Source organism: Nelumbo lutea, chromosome 2, assembly GCF_056320005.1.
Source record: "Nelumbo lutea isolate HS-2025 chromosome 2, American lotus-T2T, whole genome shotgun sequence".
Classification (NCBI taxonomy): Eukaryota; Viridiplantae; Streptophyta; class Magnoliopsida; order Proteales; family Nelumbonaceae; genus Nelumbo; species Nelumbo lutea.
The window spans coordinates 9,350,660-9,367,677 of record NC_142685.1 but is presented as its reverse complement, the minus strand read 5'-3'; the positions used below and the strand labels follow the sequence as shown (position 1 = coordinate 9,367,677).

General features: G+C 38.8%; 1 protein-coding gene across 6 annotated transcripts in view; it reads right to left on the bottom strand.

Moving 5' to 3' along the window:
- The window catches only part of ESP4 (HEAT repeat-containing protein), a 76,853-nt gene that overhangs the window by 22,004 nt on the left and 37,831 nt on the right, over positions 1–17,018 (bottom strand). For all 6 annotated transcript variants that reach the window (XR_016107314.1, XR_016107311.1, XR_016107313.1 and 3 more), the window contains exons 10-14: positions 5,728–5,796; positions 4,354–4,470; positions 4,024–4,269; positions 3,165–3,212; positions 2,931–3,071 (exon numbers count right to left, since the gene is read on the bottom strand). Coding sequence is in view for 2 of the 6 variants with exons in the window: in XM_088970271.1 (XP_088826397.1) it covers positions 2,931–3,071; positions 3,165–3,212; positions 4,024–4,269; positions 4,354–4,470; positions 5,728–5,796 (621 nt within the window). In the remaining 4 variants the exon portion in view is untranslated. The remainder of the gene's footprint in view (positions 1–2,930; positions 3,072–3,164; positions 3,213–4,023; positions 4,270–4,353; positions 4,471–5,727; positions 5,797–17,018) is intronic.

Here is a 17,018-nt window from a genome sequence, read left to right as displayed (position 1 = left end):
CACACCTTGTTTGTGAAGCGTAGGGAATCTTTGGTGTCAATCCTAATTGTTTATGTGGATGACATTGTTGTCACTGGGAATGATCTGAGTGAGATTGATAGTTTGAAGAGGAACCTGCATAAGGAATTTGAGATTAAGGATCTTGGAGAACTAAGATACTTCTTAGGCATCAAAGTTGCAAGATCGAAACATGGAATTTTTATCTCTCAAAGGAAGTATGTCTTGGACCTTCTCCAAAAACAAGGAAGCTTAGAACAAAGGCAGCTAGCACCCCCATTGATCAGAACCATAGAATCATTGCATCAGAAGGTGAACCAGTAAAGGACCTTGAGAGATACCAAAGGCTTGTGGATCGGCTACTATACTTGTGTATGACAAGACCGGACATCTCCTATGCAGTAAGTGTAGTGAGTCAATACATGCATGCTCCACGAGACCAGCACTGGAAGGCAGTTGACAGGATCCATGCTTATTTGAAGGGACATCCAGGCAGAGGCATATTGTTTACTGATCATGGACAGCTGAAGCTAGAGACCTATACAGATGCGGATTGGGCAGGATGCCTTGATGACAGAAGATCAACTTCAGGAGTGTGCACCCTAGTTGGGGGTAACCTAGTCTCATGGAAGAGTAAAAAACAAACAATTGTGGCAAGATCAAGTGCAGAAGCGAAATATAGGGCCATGGCACATGGAGTTTCAGAACTTCTCTGGATCCGTTCTCTGTTAGAAGAAATCGGTGTACAGGCAGAAGAACCTATGATGCTATACTACGACAACCAGGCAGCAATCAATATTGCCCATAATCCAGTCCAGCATGACCGAACTAAGCACGTTGAAGTAGATAGACATTTTATAGAGAAAGAGTAACTTCTGAAGAAGTTTGTCTTCCATACATTTCTTCTGACCTGCAGCTTGCTGATGTTCTCACAAAAGGTGTTGCAAAGAATAAGCTGGAACACGATCTACGCAAGTTGGGAATGTGTGACATCTATTCCCAACTTGAGGGGCAGTGTTGAGTGGGACAATTTATGTTTAGTTTGTTTTCTTTTAAATTAAGAAGTTGTTGGGCCTTGGGCCCATTAGTTTTTATTTTTAAAAGAATTGTAAGTACTTAGTTTGAGTTGCCGCCCTACTAAGGGCATCTTTGTAATATCTCATATTTAAGTTAATTATAAATAGAATGAGGGGCTGGCGGCTAGGGTTATGAATCACTATCCTAGTTGACCTTCTTCTCCTTTTCTTCCCTTTCCTCTGTCTATTGCTGAAACCCCCAACTTTCCCCTTTTCCTTTCACAAGAAGCTTGGCCGAATCAGCACATTAGGCTTTCTACTTCTTACACTGCTGGTCCCAAGCCCAGATAAAGGAGGGTTGTGTCAGACTGTCAAGTTGGCAGCAAACATAATATGAATCATGAACCGTTTATGGAATTAAAATTTAGAATTCTCTTAGCTATATTTTTATATGAATATTCTCTGAGCCATATTCCACAATTATTTTTTTATAGTTAAAGAGGGAAAGAAAACACTGCTCGAGAGACAAAACACGTACAAGAAAAATTGAGTTGTACATGATAGAATCAACAAAACAATAAGAGCATTGAGGCACTTGTCACACTTTAGAGGTTAAACCACCCTGAAAACCATTATCAAATATGGTCCGGCATCAATGGCATAAAAATTGATAATCCCACCCAAAAGTCCTTGTAAAGGCCTGCCCAAAAAATTATGTATCTCTCCATACGACAAGAAAGAGCTTCTTGGGTAGACACTTTGTTCTCAAAGATCCTGTTGTTGCCTTTCCATAAAAGCCAGCACAGGGCCAGGGGAGCAAGCTCCCATAAGAATTTTCCTTTTCTGCTTAAGCCTGAGGCTGACCAGGAGGAGAAAACCATCAATAGGCTTCCAGGCAAAGGCTCCTTACCTACTGAACAACTTCAAACAATATACCAAACACCTTGAGAAAAGACACAATGTAAAAGAAGATGCTCCAAATATTCCTCATGGCATTTACCAGGAGAACAAATATATTCCACAAAATTAGTTGGGTCCAATCTTGATATAGGTGGGAAAGAGCACATCCACAATAGTGTATGTTATCAAAGCCAACAAAATACAAAAGATGGCTAGAGAAAACATTTTTGAGATGTCAAAAGAGACAGCAACAACTTCCCTAAATTATGATGTTGAGCTTCCAAAATCAATTAGGAGTAATTTTCTTTATTCAAATTGTTAAGTAAATTTTCTTTAGTCTGAGGTAGCAATGGTCTTTATTCTATTGGGACTAGGAAGGAGACACTGAGACAGCAGTATCTTTTAATTAAGTAATTCCATTAATTTAATTATAGATAACCACCAAAATATAATATACAAACGTGCATGAGTGCACATGTATGTATGTACCCGACAACATAGTTTTGTCATCTCAAGTGGGTGACCTTTCTCTTCTCTTAATTATTTTGGTACAGAAAAGGAGAACAATGCACTCCTTGGGAGGAAGAGACAGAAGAAAGGATGGCACAAAATAGTATGGTACCATTCTTTGTGGAAATTTGGCAAGTCTTGAGTATGTCTCTCAAATTTAACTGAAGACATTTAGGAATGGCCAAACAGGGCTTCACAAGTAGGTGGATTATCTTATCCAATTTATTTGTTTCTGAAATATATTAGACAGGTTGCACTGGAAGGAGCTAAATCAGTATATCTTTAACAACAAGCATTTGATAGATGTCATTTGTTCAAAGGATATTTAGCACTCTTTTGGTGATCTGTCCATACATAGTTTAGAAGTTCTGATTCTAAAATTGTCTTCAGTTGGGACCGGTTATTACACAACATATTTTTTAATGTAGAGATGATCTTGTGCAGCCACATCACAACTGAAAACCAAAAAGTAATTGCATTTGCTTCTTTCAAGAAAAAAGACAGGACCTTTTGCACTTCACTAGGCAATCCTTCTGCATCTGTTCCTTCCAAAACATTAACACCATTTGTTACTGAGCGCAGCATTTCCTTAGCAAAGTCTTCTATTTGTTGAGCAATTGATGATATAGGATAAAGTTTGTTAGCTACCTGTAAAAACCAACAATACCCAAAAACGGTAAAACCAAGAAATATGACAAGTTTTTACTCCGATGTTACAGAGAAATTTGCATATCAAATTACCAGACGTATTGCCTTCATCCTTACTTCTTCCAAAGGATGTACTGCACTCTGTCGAGAGGTCATAAATATAATCAGTCAATGTGAAAGATCAGAAAATATATCCACTTAACATGGAAAACAAAAGGGAAGAACTTTGAAGAATTCTTGGTCAGGAAGTAAAGAGGATCAGAAACCATTATTGCACCCCTTTCTTTTTTTAATATTAAACCACAAAAGTGTATTTCTGTACTTTGCCTATGAAGGAAGAGGGACAAAGTGCTAATGAAAAGGGAGCCAGTAAGTGAGTTGGATTCTGATTGGACTTTGGAAATACACATACCATGAAAGAAATTAGGCAGCCGGTAAGTGAGTTGGATTCAACATTTCATTGGCTCGAAAGATTGGCAAACAGTTGTACAATGCATTGGGCACAATTGTACTTTGAGACTTTGAGCAAGTTAAACAAGAAATGGGATAGGGTGCTTGGCCAGCCTATTTTATTGGGATGCTTGGCATATTGAACATACTACATTACTTTATCTGAACAATAAAGATTAACAGTTACCAATCAAAAAAAGAAAAAAAAAATTGAGCATCTATCAGTTCATGCATCCCCATGATTTAAATCAAGAAGCACAAAAGAATGAAGATAAGATGGCAAAGAAAAAAACCATTTTCAAGAGGAAAAAACATAGAAATGAAAAGGTAAGCTTCAAAAATATTAAAAAAAAATGATCTATACCTCACCCTAAAATGACTCAACATTTTTTATTAAATTGAATGAAAAAGAAATAGCATATAAACTAATGCTTAAAAGTAATTCCACTTCCACTACTGTTTACCAGCTTATTAAAAAGAAGAAATGAACAATAGATGAAACCTGTAAAGCAATCTTCAAGCAGACATCTCGAATGGGAGGTCTTAATAAAATCAGATTCCATACAGCACTGAGGCCTTGAGTAACTCGATCACCACTCTGTAGTTCCGTGTCAATTTTTTCGTTGCTTCCAGGTGAGCATAAGCACTCTAACAATTTAAGAGTTGTCTTTGGAAGGTAAGGAACTTCACCAAGCAACCTACTTAATGATTTATCGGAAGCTGGAAATGAGTCTCGGAGTGTTTCAGCCTACATTTTTTTTTGTTTTCTTGTTAGGAATGTACGATACTGCAAAATGTTCAGCATATTGGAAGCTTAAGCAAGAAAACACACCACGGTCAAAAGAAATGTCTCGTATACTGAGGTAGCAGTAGTAGAAGAGAAGAAGTCATGTTCCTGCTCTGCTTCACTAAATAACCTGTATAGGACGCGTAACGTCAACTCGTGCCCCTGAAACATTCAAGAACCATAGTCAATCATTATGCAAGTCTACGACAAACAGCAGAGTGCAACTAAACCCAACTTCTTTGAACATGCCAACAACCACAAGAAACATGTAGGACATAAAGAATGTCCATAGAATAATAACATTTCCAAACAAAAAAGATACAAAAATTGGAAGCCTTAAGAAACACTGGGAAAACCAAGGTCCCAAGCTTCTGACATCAAAAGCATGGCTCTGTACGGCAAGCTATTAAGAAAGATAGAAAATCTCTTAACTAAGGAATTAACACTTTTTGTCAATAAATAAATAAATAAATTTTTACAAATAATTAATATTTCAGATCTGCATGGATGTACACAGCAAATCAGTATTTTACGGAAAGAAATTTCAAGAATCAGAATAATATAAGGACATATAATTTAAAAGCTGTTGATAGAGCACAATTATGAGACAGAATTCATATGACACCAAAATCAAGCAATATGTGCAAGTTTTGGCCCCTTGAATTTAGGCCACAAGTTATGAAGTTTAAACCGTTTTCTCTCACTTTGAGTTAAAGCCCAAATAACTCACAAAAAGCTCTGAATATCATCTCTCTGTGTCACATTAAGTGGAGCCTAACAAAAAAAAGCTAACAGGAAAGCATGTGGATATTGGAATCCAGATCCTTGAAGAAAGTTTTTTTTGGATAAATAATAGTACAAATTTCATTCATTCAAAACCATGAAGACACAAGGCCAGATCCTTGAAAAAAACATGAACAAGAGCCTTTAGGATTACAATACAAGGCCCAACTATCATCCTCTAAAAAGTCAACATATTCACTATTCATGATTTGAAGATGGAAAATTGCATCTAAGCTCTCATCATATGGAAATTCAAATTCCAAGAAGAACTGGAACATGCTAGTGGAAGAGAGCACTACAGAACTGGCTGGAATATTCCCTAATTAAGTAGTGGAGTGAAGTGTAGGCCTTTAAGGAATCTCTCAAATAGGTGGCTATTACCATGCTACAAGTCCTATCAGAATCTAATGCTTCTTCCAAATTTGAAGCCAAATCTATAGAGTTTTAAGAAGATGAAAAGAATAACATCTATGCATTTTCAAGGGCCAATAAATATAAAAACAAATAAAAAATTTAATTACCAAAGGAAAATTCCTGGATTCAATGGAAATAGATGTCTCAAGAATAAGCAAGAAGTTGAACCAAACAGAAGCATCCAAATATGGGCATAAATGTTAGCATAAACCAATCAATTACCTCATGATTCATATAATCTGACAATATATGCTTCTGAATAAATTTCCATGGGTCTAACTCCAAAGGAAACTGCAGAAAGAACCCACAACATAGATCACATAAGAATTTCTATAAACTGAGAATTCTATGTAGAAGGGACGATATGGCGCTTTTTAGTAAGGAAGAATAATGTAATGATCTATGCAAATATAATTTATTCACAACAAGAGACCTGAAATAGGAAAAAGAAATTCTATGCATATTGACACAACCACATCATATACGCTTACATGCAAAAGACACGTACGGATACAAGCACTAGAGGGGTTCATGCACACATACACACAAAAAAAGAAAACCAATAACATGTCTACATCATATGTTCACTAAGTAGATTATCCTCAATGTCAGCTAGAGTCTATCTTGAAGGCACCACGGACTCAGTTGTGAAGACCATAGCCGCATCATGTTCCAGCTTATACATTCCAAAGTTTAAGGCCATCTATCTCAACAAATGCTCTGATACTTCTTACAAGAAACCTAGCAATATACTTTACCTCAATAAGGTCACTTCTTAACCATCAAGAAAACAAAAACTTACTTTTTATTTTGCAACACAATTATAATCAATCCACTTTGTACAAAAAGAAAGCCAAAGATCAGGAGACCCCAGATGGCAGGGACAAATGTTGTCAAAATCTCACGGTTTACGATATGATTCATGATTTGAATCATGAATCCCAAGGGTTTCAATTCGAATCTTATGTCTGAATCCTTTTCTGCAAAAATCTTATGATTTTGGTTTGAATCCTACAATTTGATTCATAAATCTTACAATTTATATGATTTTTACAATTCAGTATGATTCAAATAAATTCAATTAAGAATTAGTTCTCTACTTTTTTTTTTCGTTTATGTTTAGTTTTTCAATGGGAGACTCTTTTTAAAGCCCTTACTAGAAAATGATTTATTTGCATTATTCAAGACTAGAAATTGAGTTTATAGAGACGCTGTATGTAGATTTGTTCGATTTTCAAGTCAAACTTGATTATATCATCTTAGGCTTCTTTTGTATAAGTGGCAATTTTTTTTTATATCAATTGGTAAATTCTATTGTTTTAAGTACATATATGGTAGATATAGATTAAAAATAGGGTAAAGTCACTTTGTTATATACATTTAGCCTTTTAATATATCTTTATTTATTTTTTTTACAGTTCGTAAAAAATAGAAATAATCTTACAATTTATGATATGATTCATGATTCAATTTTCTTTACAATTTACAATACGATTACGATTTTCGAAACATTAGCTGGGACCAACATAGGGTAATGGCCTTTTAAGACAATTGTAATCAATTGGTTCAACACTTATTAAACTATGCCCACATATTGGAACAAATGGTGTAAAAATATTTCTGGGAATCAGGATTTTTTTGATATAATAAACAAAAAAGATCACGGACAATCACCTAGTAATGTGACTATAGAATGTAATGGTTTTTTAATATCTATTTTTTGATTTCTGAGATATCCAAGCATCTCAATTTCTTTACTGCAGAAATAAGCTCCTGATTTTTTTTTTTTGTATCTACTTGGAAGTTTGTGTACAGTCCCTCAATGTATATGGGTGGCCTCTACCCCTTTCTTTAAAGTTTTCAAATCAATAAAAATATAATGCATTATCCATTTTATTAAAAAAAAAAACTTGCAATGTCTAGATAGGGGCATAAGGGTCAAAAAATGACAACCACCTAGGGAAGGTGGTTAGTTGTAAAGTAGAAGAATGTTTGACCAAAAATTGTATGGTCCTAAAATTGAAGGACAGGGATTAACAACTCACTAGAAAATGGAAGGACAGTAGTTTTTTTTTTTTTGATAAACGATTGGTATTTTATTAATCATAGAAGTGTCAACCTAAGAGGAGGCACAAGATGTTACCTCCCCTTAGAGCTGAGCACTGATAAAAATGCACACTCTAACCTGGAATTACAATTATAAGGTAGCCCAAAACAGATCACCCCTTGATACCCCTTGTTTAGCCAATGAATCGACCATAGCATTTGCCATTCTGCTGACCCACTGAAAACTAACTGTCATATTCCTTGTCAGCCAATTAACGTTCTTCAAAAGGTCCCTGTAACCCCAAAAGACTGTTTCTGGATTTGACAGCCAGCCCACTACCACCTTGGAGTCCCCAAATGGAAGGACAGTAGTTTAACCACAGAAAATTACTGTCAACACCATTAGATGGAGCCAAAATGAGAGGAAGAGCCCATCGGTTCTCTCAGATCTCAGCTATCCCATTATGGTTTTAGAGTCCCCTTCAATAATCAAATCCCTAAAACCTGATGAGCATGCTAGTTGTAATCCTTTGAATTTTGCTTGTAATTGTAATTCTAACCCAGACCAGAAGCCCAGGCTTCCAGGCTGGGCCATTCAATTTTCAACAAATTCCCAAACCGAGCCTTCCAAGCTGCACCCCTAATTAGGTGGCTGGGTTGAAGGTCCACTGTTAGGCCCAGCCCAATCTAGTCAGTCAAAGGCCCAACTACTGAAAAGAGCCAGGACCCTTGACCTCCCAATATCTCAGAAGTTCAAAAGGAGGATTGAGTTCTAGTTGCCGTGTAGGTAGATTCCCCATCAGAAGTTGTATTTCCCATTACTTGATGTTAGTTACATGATCATGTAATCTTTAAGCCAACTATAGAACAACCTTGGTTGAACCTAGTTCATAGGGAAGAATTGGGGGTGGCTGGAAGGGTCCCTGCCATATAAAATTCTAAATGGGGTCATTCCTGCTATTACTTTGGAAGGTAGTGTTGCACCAGTACTTGACCAAGGGAAGCATGTGGGCCCACTGCCTTGGCTTCTGTAAAGAGACTGGGCCGAATGGGCCCTAGTATCTTCTCTTGTAATATCTTTTCTTTTATTGTTGGCTAATGGGCCTGTTATTTCTTTTTGTTTAATCTCTTGTAATCTCTTCTTCTTCTTCCTTCTCTTTTCACCATCTTCTTCTCTTGTATTACTGCTCTTACTTCTCTTCTTCCTTTTTCTTTTAATCTTCAAATTTAATATTTGATGACTGATTTGCATCTTCGTATCAGAGCATGTCTATTTCTTCCTTTTTTTTCAATTCTTCTTTTCCCATACACCCCTAGGTTAAGAGAGTGTATGGAGAGATAGGTTCTCTATAGTACAGAGGATCTCTGGCCTAGTTGGTAGAGGGTTTGGAGAGTTTAAATCTGGCTGGATATTGCCAAGAAGCGGCGTTGTTCTGTTGCTGCCCAAAACCCTAGCGATTAGAGATTTTCGAAGGTACAGGTAAAGGTGAAGCTTGGGTGTGGCGCTCTGTGCTTGGGAGGTGTCTTGTGACTCCTAAAGGAGAGTGGTTCAGATTTGGAAGAGATTAGGAAGGTCTGGTAGGAGCGGCTGCATCTCTCTTTCTACCTAACAGCTAGACGGAGTAAAACCCTAGTTTTCAAGCATCTGGGTTCTGGTTTGACTTCAAGTAAGTTTATACAAACAAATTTTCTGGTTCTTTGATTTTCATTTGATTAATGGAGCCATACGGAAATGAGTTCAAGCAAATGCCGATTTCAGGCCTTGGATCGGTAGATTCCGTTTTGATTGGTGTAACCACAATCAAGTTATATGGGAAAAATTATCTTGCTTGGGCACAGTCTATAAGAATTTATGTCTGTAGTAGAGGAAAACTCAGGTATCTCACAGGTAGTAAAGTGAAACCCGAAGAGACAAACCCTGAATTTGAAAAATGGATGCAAGAAAACTATATTGTCATAGGATGGTTGGTCAATTCTATGCAACCTCATATAAGTCAGCGCTACCTCTGGATGTCTTCGGCTAAGGAGATATGGGACAGTGTTACTGAGACCTATTCACAAAAATTGAATGTAGCCAGAGTATATAAGTTGAAAAGTGATGTGAAGAACCTAAAACAGGGGGAGAAGAGTGTAGCAATCTACTACTCTATACTGAACCCTATGGCAAGAAATTGATGTTATGGAGACAGTTGTATGGGAGAGTAAGAATGATGCTGAAATGTATAGGAAGTTGGTGGAGAGAAATAGGGTGTTTGAATTTCTCACTGGACTCAACCTTGAGTTTGACATCATTAGGCAAAATATCCTGGCCAGAGATGAAGTTACTCTTTCACAGGCATAAGCTATGATAAGTAGTGAGGAGAGTAGGTGGCAGGTTCAGTTGCAAGGTCCACCTACAGAACACTTTGCACAAGTTGGAATAAAGCCAAAGGGTCCTACTGAGAAAAAGGAGCAGATATGTGAATATTGCAAGAAACCGAGGCATACAAAGGACACTTGTTGGAAGCTTCATCCTGAGCTTCTCCCTGATAAGTTTAAGAATAACAACAGCTCTAAGAAGGGCAGTCAGGTAGGAAAGCCTAAGAGAGCTAATGTTGCTACAGTACCTAAAGGAGGAAATAAGGAGAGTGAAGAGAAATCAACCATTGAGCAGTTGGCAGCAATGAAGGCAAATTTTGAAAAGTATGGAAGGCTCCTAAATCACTTGGAAGCTACGGTTTCTTCATCTCACCCTTCCAACAACACATCATCTTCATCAGCATTTGCTCACTCAGGTATTCATGCTTCTACAAATCATGCTTCAATTTTATGTAATCATAAAATCCCTTGGATTATTGATTTTGGTGCATCAAACCATATGACCAGCCTGTCTAATCTCTTCTGCTCATATCACCTTCTCTCTGACAAAGAGAAAATATCCCTTGTTGATGGGTCTCTTGCTCCCATCTCTGCTAAAGGAGATATAAAGACCTCTGACACCCTTTATTTATCCTCTGTCCTTCATGTCCCTAAACTTAACACAAACCTTTTATCTGTTAGCAGCTTAACTAATCCATGAATTGCAGCATAACCTTCTTTTCCACTCATTGTGTTTTTTAGGACCTGCAATCTCAGAGGATGATTGGGAGTGGCCATGAGGCGAACGGAATATACTTGCTATACACACCGGATCGAGCTATGGGACCACCTCATGGAGTTGTCGTAGAGTCTGTTTTGTCAGAGTCTGTTAACAAAATTTTGTTGTCACTTTCGATTTGGTCATTTGTCATTTTCTGCTTTAAATCATTTATTTCCAGATATGTTTAAGGGAGTGTCTTTATCGAGCCTTCATTGTGAGTCGTGTGAATTGGCAAAGCAATGTAGACATTCCTATTCAATAAGCAATAAAATATCTCTTTCTCCTTTCCATATTGTTCACTCTGACGTGTGGGGGCCATATCACTTGCCAACTATGGGGGGTTACAGGTACTTCATCCTTTTTATTGATGACTATTCGCATTACACTTGGACTTGTCTCATGAAATCCATGGATGAAGTACCAACAATTGTGCAAAAATTTCATGAACTCATCCTCACCCAGTTTAACACTCGTATCAAAATATTCCGTTCTGATAATGCTAAGGAGTATTTTGAAACAACCCTCTCCGCCTATCTTGAAACTTTTGGGGTTATTCATCAAAGTTCTTGTTCCTACACTCCACAACAAAACGGGGTGGCGGAAAGGAAGAACAGACATGTGGTTGAAGTTGCTAGATCCCTTTGCATCCCATGTTCCTATAAAATTTTGGGGAGATGTTCTTACTGCTACTTTTTTTATCAACCGTATGCCCTCCCGGGTCATTGACTTTAAAACCCCCTTTAGCCTTCTCTTCCTGAATGAGGATATCTTTTCTCTTCCTCTCCGTGTTTTTTGGTGCACTTGCTATGTGCATATTCACAGTCATCAAAGGCACAAGTTTGAACCTAAGGCTCATAAATATTTTTTTCTGGGATATGCTTCCACACAGAAGGGATATTGATGCATTGATCTAGTTCGTGGCACCCACTTTGTATCTCGGGATGTCACCTTTGCTGAGTTGACTCCTTTCTTTAGCATTCCTCCTGAGGGGGAGAAATCTAAAGATCCCTTTGCTATGTCTTCAGCTGTTCCTCTTCCCATTCCTCTTGAGTCCTATCATGAGGTGTCCACTTCTACCACTGGACCTACCTCCAATATTCCTATTCCTCCTCCTCCACCTCATTCTCCTATAATTCCTCCTCCTGTTCTCCAAAGGTGGTACCAAAGGCAGAGATTCAGACATGGGCAAGTTGTTTCCACTCCTTCAGAGGAGCCTCTTTCTCCTCCTATCATTCCTGTGGTAACAGGTCAGCCTTCTTCTGACCCATCTACAGCTTTCCCAGACCTTGACATTCCTATTGCTCTCCGCAAGGGCAAGCGGAAGTGTACATCCCATTGTATCTCCAAACACCTATCTTACAACCTTCTCTCTCCTTCCTACTACTCTTTTCTTGCATCTGTTTCTTCCCATGTGATACCTAGGTCTGTACCGGAAGCCTTATCTCAAGTTAAATGGAGAGATGCTATGATGGCTAAACTGGATGCTTTGCATAAGAACCATACCTGGGATATTGTTGACTTGCCTGAAGGGAAGGAACCAGTGGGTTGTAAATGGGTGTTTACCATTAAATATCACTCTGATGGCTCTATTGAGAGGCTTAAGGCTAGGTTGGTTGCTAAGGGCTACACTCAAATGTATGGTATTGACTATCTTGAGGCATTTGCTCCTGTAGCTAAGATGACCTCAGTCAGGGTTTTGTTATCTCTAGGCGCTACTTTTGACTGGCCCCTACACCAGTTTGATGTTAAAATGCCTTCTTGAATGGAGACTTGCATGAAGAGGTCTATATGTCTCTGCCTCCAGGGGTGTATGGGAAGGAAATGCAAGGCAAGGTGTGTAAACTGCAGAAATTTATTTATGGTCTCAAACAGTCTCCTCGGGCTTGGTTTGAACGATTTAGGGTTGCTGTTGTCTCCTTTGGCTACAGACACACTCAATCTGATCATACTCTATTCTTGAAGAGAAATGGCTCTCCGATGACCTTCTTGATAGTTTATGTTGACGATATTGTGGTCACGGGTAATGACACTGAAGAGATCAGTAAACTAAAAGGATCTCTCAACTCTGAATTTGAGATCAAGGATTTGGGAGATCTTCGATATTTTTTGGGCATTGAAGTTACTAGATCTAAGGATGGTATCTTCATTTCTCAGCGTAAATATGTCCTTAACCTCCTTGCTAAGACTGATAACTTGGAGCTAAACCAATTTCCACTCCTACTGATCCTAATCATAAGATTTCTGCTACAGATGGTGAGCTCTTATCTGAAAAGGGGGTGTTTCAAAGACTGCTTGGGAAGTTGTTATATCTTTGCATGACTCGGCCAAGTATTTCCTATGCAGTAAGTGTTATTAGTCGATTTATGCATTCTCCAAGAGATACTCATTTAGCTGCTGCAGAAAGGGTTTTGTGTTACGTGAAAGGTACTCCAAGGAAAGGTATTCTATTTGCTAAACATGGGCACATGAAGTTGAAAGCTTTCACTGATGCTAATTGGGCAGGATGTATTGATGATAGGAGATCCACCTCAGGTTATTGTGCTCTGGTCGCTAGGAACATTGTGTCATGGAGGAGTAAGAAATGGTCTGTAGTTGCTAGATCCTCAACTGAAGCATAATACAGGGCAATGGCACATGGTGTGTCATAATCACTGTGGCTACGATCCCTTCTAGAAGAATTGGGGGTTGATTACGAGAAGCCAATGATGCTCTACTATGACAACCAAGCAGCTATCAACATTGCACATAATCCTGTTCAACATGACAGAACTAAGCACATTGAGGTTGATAGACATTTTATAAGGGAAAGAGTTTCCTCAGGAGAAGTTTGTTTGCCATTCATCGCATCAAACGAGCAATTGGCTGATAACTTGACCAAGGGAGTTCCAAGAGGGAAAATGACACTATATAAGCAATTTGGGCATGATTGACATCTATGCTCAGCTTGAGGGGGAGTGTAAAGAGACTGGGCCGAATGGGCCCTAGTATCTTCTCTTGTAATATCTTTTCTTTTGTTGTTGGCTAATGGGCCTCTCTTAATGGGCCTGTTATTTCTTTTTGTTTAATCTCTTTATGTTACTGCCTAGCTAGTCGCCCACATAAGGGCATACTTGTCATTACTCTAACTTTAATTCTTAATAAAAAAAGGGTTAGAGGAGAAAGGAGAGATGATTCAATTTCTTCTTCTTCTTCCTTCTTTTTTCGCCATCTTCTTCTCTTGTATTGCTGCTCTTCTCTTTTTCCTTTTTCTTCTAATATTCAAATTTACACCTAATATTTGAGGACTGATTTGCATCTACTTCTCTCCTGAATAACACCATAAATAAGTCTCCAAGCATCGGTTCAAGACCTTCGTCTAGCCATCCAACTGTGAATGATTACTGGTGGAGTTGTATAGCCGAGTGCCAAGCAGACAAAAGTATTCTTTCCAAAACTGACTGAGAAAGGTGGGATCACAGTCTAAAACTATAGAGCTGGGGATCCCATGTAATTTAGCAACATCTTTAACAAAGACTTCAGCTGCCATGGAAGAAGAACAGGGGTGTGGGAGAGCAGAAAAATGGGCATACTTAGAATAGTATATCAACCACGACCATAATCACCGATTTTCCCTGATGAGCATGCAAGACCCGTGATGAAGCAATGGACCCACACGTGCTATCCATGCGCACTAAAGTGTACCAGGTGTTGTATGGGGGTCCTACTAGAGCCTTGACCAAATTTGTTGCAAGTCAGGATCGGCCCTGGCCTTTTACGTGATAGCATCAAACAATGAATAGTGAGGTCGTGAGCACGTGAGGTGGGCCAACTCTTCCATCCTTGATAACCATCAGCAGTCTGATTGTTGGGCACTTTGGCCCAGGTTTGTATTCTATAGCATAGTGCCATAGTCATAACAGCTCAGTTTGGAAGGAGCACAATTACAAATATGTACAGTACAAATACATACAAAATACAAGGTTCCGCGCTCTACATATTTGTATTTGTACTCCAGAAATACGAGGAAGGTCCTATTTATCCTCACATGTATGCTCTTTGTGCTTAAAAGCCGGGGAATCAACCAATCATATTCTGATCCACTGTGAGGAAACTAGGAAATCCTGGATTTCCTTTCTCAATCTTTTCAATCTTAGTTGGACTTTCCCTGAACATGTGATAGACTGTCTCACACAATGGACAGCAAGAAGGCTAAGCAAAAGAGGAAGGACTTTATGGATATCTGTAGCACATGCTATCCTTTGGAGCATCTGGGAAGAGAGAAATAACCGAATTTTCAACAACAGAAAAAGAAACTTTGAGCATCTTTTGTCTATTATATCTTTTAGAGTTTTCCTTTCAACTTCCAACTCAGAGTTCTTTAAAGGAATTTCCTTTTCTGACCTTCAAGGAAAAGCTGCAGATTTTTTGTTTTCTAAACACCAGTCCTTAATCCCCCCTCTCCCCCACTCTTCTGTGGTGGAAGGGGAGATAACCATGCACTTTGATGGAAGTGCGTTTGGAAACCCAGGTGCATCAGGAATTGGTGGAATTTTTAGAAGAAGAGATGGTACAGTTATTTGGGCTTTCAGTGGACCGATAGGGATAGCCTCATCAACAAAGGCTGAAATTATGGCAGCACTAACTGGAATCAGGATTGCAAGAGATCTGGGCTTTCAGAACATTACCATAAAAGGAGATTCAGCAAACACCATCAAGTGGCTAGCTTACTCTGGCAGAGGTCCATGGGCTTTAGCTCATTTCTTGGCTGAAGCTAGAGATATCCTATTAAACATAAATGCACAGCTAGGTTGGATTCCTAGGGAGCTAAACTCTAATGCGGATGGTCTAGCAAAAGCTGGTGCTCACAGGGATTTCTTGTTTAGTAATAGCATTCTTCCTATTTAACATTTGAGTTGTAATTTCTGTGTTCATCTTCTTATGTACCCTCTATTTCATTAATAAAGTTACCATCTTTTTCAAAAAAAAAATATTTGTATTTGCATTCCTTTCAAATGGAGCCAACCCAAATATTTACTGACCAATTTTTGCTGCTATGGGGTGTGATCTCTCTGTTCCAAGAGGTATTTGAGGTTGCGATGATAGCTCCTGATCACAAACTCACGTCCCAACAAGTATGCATGCCACTTTTGGACTGCTAGCACGATAGTCATTAATTATTTGGCATAGGTGGATTGGGCCTAATTTGTTAGAGACAGAACCTTGCTAAAGTAAGTAATCAGTTGTCCCTTTTGCATAAGAACTGCTCCCACTCCCAGTCCAAAAGCATCAAATTCAAGCTCAAATGGCTTGGAGAAATCTGGTAAAATCAAGACCAATGGCATGGACATGATTTGTTTAAGCTCCTCAAATGCCCTTTGAGAATCATCAAACCAAATAAAAAAATCTATACACATTAATGAAGCACATATAGTATCCAGTGAGGCCAAGGAAGCCTTGTAGGGCCTTTACCGAAGTGGCCTTGGGCCACTCTTGCATTGCAACAACTTTGTCCGAATCAACCATCACTTTCCCTAATGCAACTACATGCCCAAATTAATGTACTTGAGTTTTGCCAAAGGTGCACTTGGATAGCTTTGCATAGAACTAGTGATGGCTCAATAACTGCAAGGTGAGCTAAAGGTGATGCAAGTGGGAATCCCATTCCTTGCTATAAACAAGGATGTCACCAAAAAAAAAAACCAATACAAAGTGCCTTAAATAGGGTTTGAACATCTCATTCATAATAGCTTGAAAAGTGGATGGCACATTCATCAAGCCAAAGGGCATCACAAGGAACTCATAGTGCTCGTCATGCGTCCTAAAAGCTGTCTTAGGGACATCTTCAAGATGTACTCGAATTTGGTGATACCTAGATCTCAAGTCCATCTTAGAGAAAACTAGGGTTGAGCGCAATTCATCCAACTAGTCATCCATTATAGAGATCAAAAACCTGGCATTAATGGTAATTTGATCCAAGGCACGACAATAGAAACAAAATCACCATGTCCCATCCTTCTTCTTTACTAGAAGAATAGGAGAAGAATAGGGATTACTACCGGCCTGAATAAACCCCTTCTTAAGCAGTTCGCCTACTATCTTCTCAATTTTAACCTTCTGAAAATATGGGTAGTGGTTTCGCCTGACCTTAGTGGGTTGGACCCAGGCACGAGCGGGTTTCTATGGTCCTAAGACCTTTCTGGCGACAGTTGGGTGGATTCTTGAAATACACATTTATACTGGTCCAATAGCCATTGCAGAGCTTGTGCCTAAGATGCATTGAGTTGTTGGCCATCCATACTACCAAGGATGGGTTGAACTGGTCATATGCCCAGATGCATTAGTATGGGCAGGCCCGAAGCCTTAGAGGCGC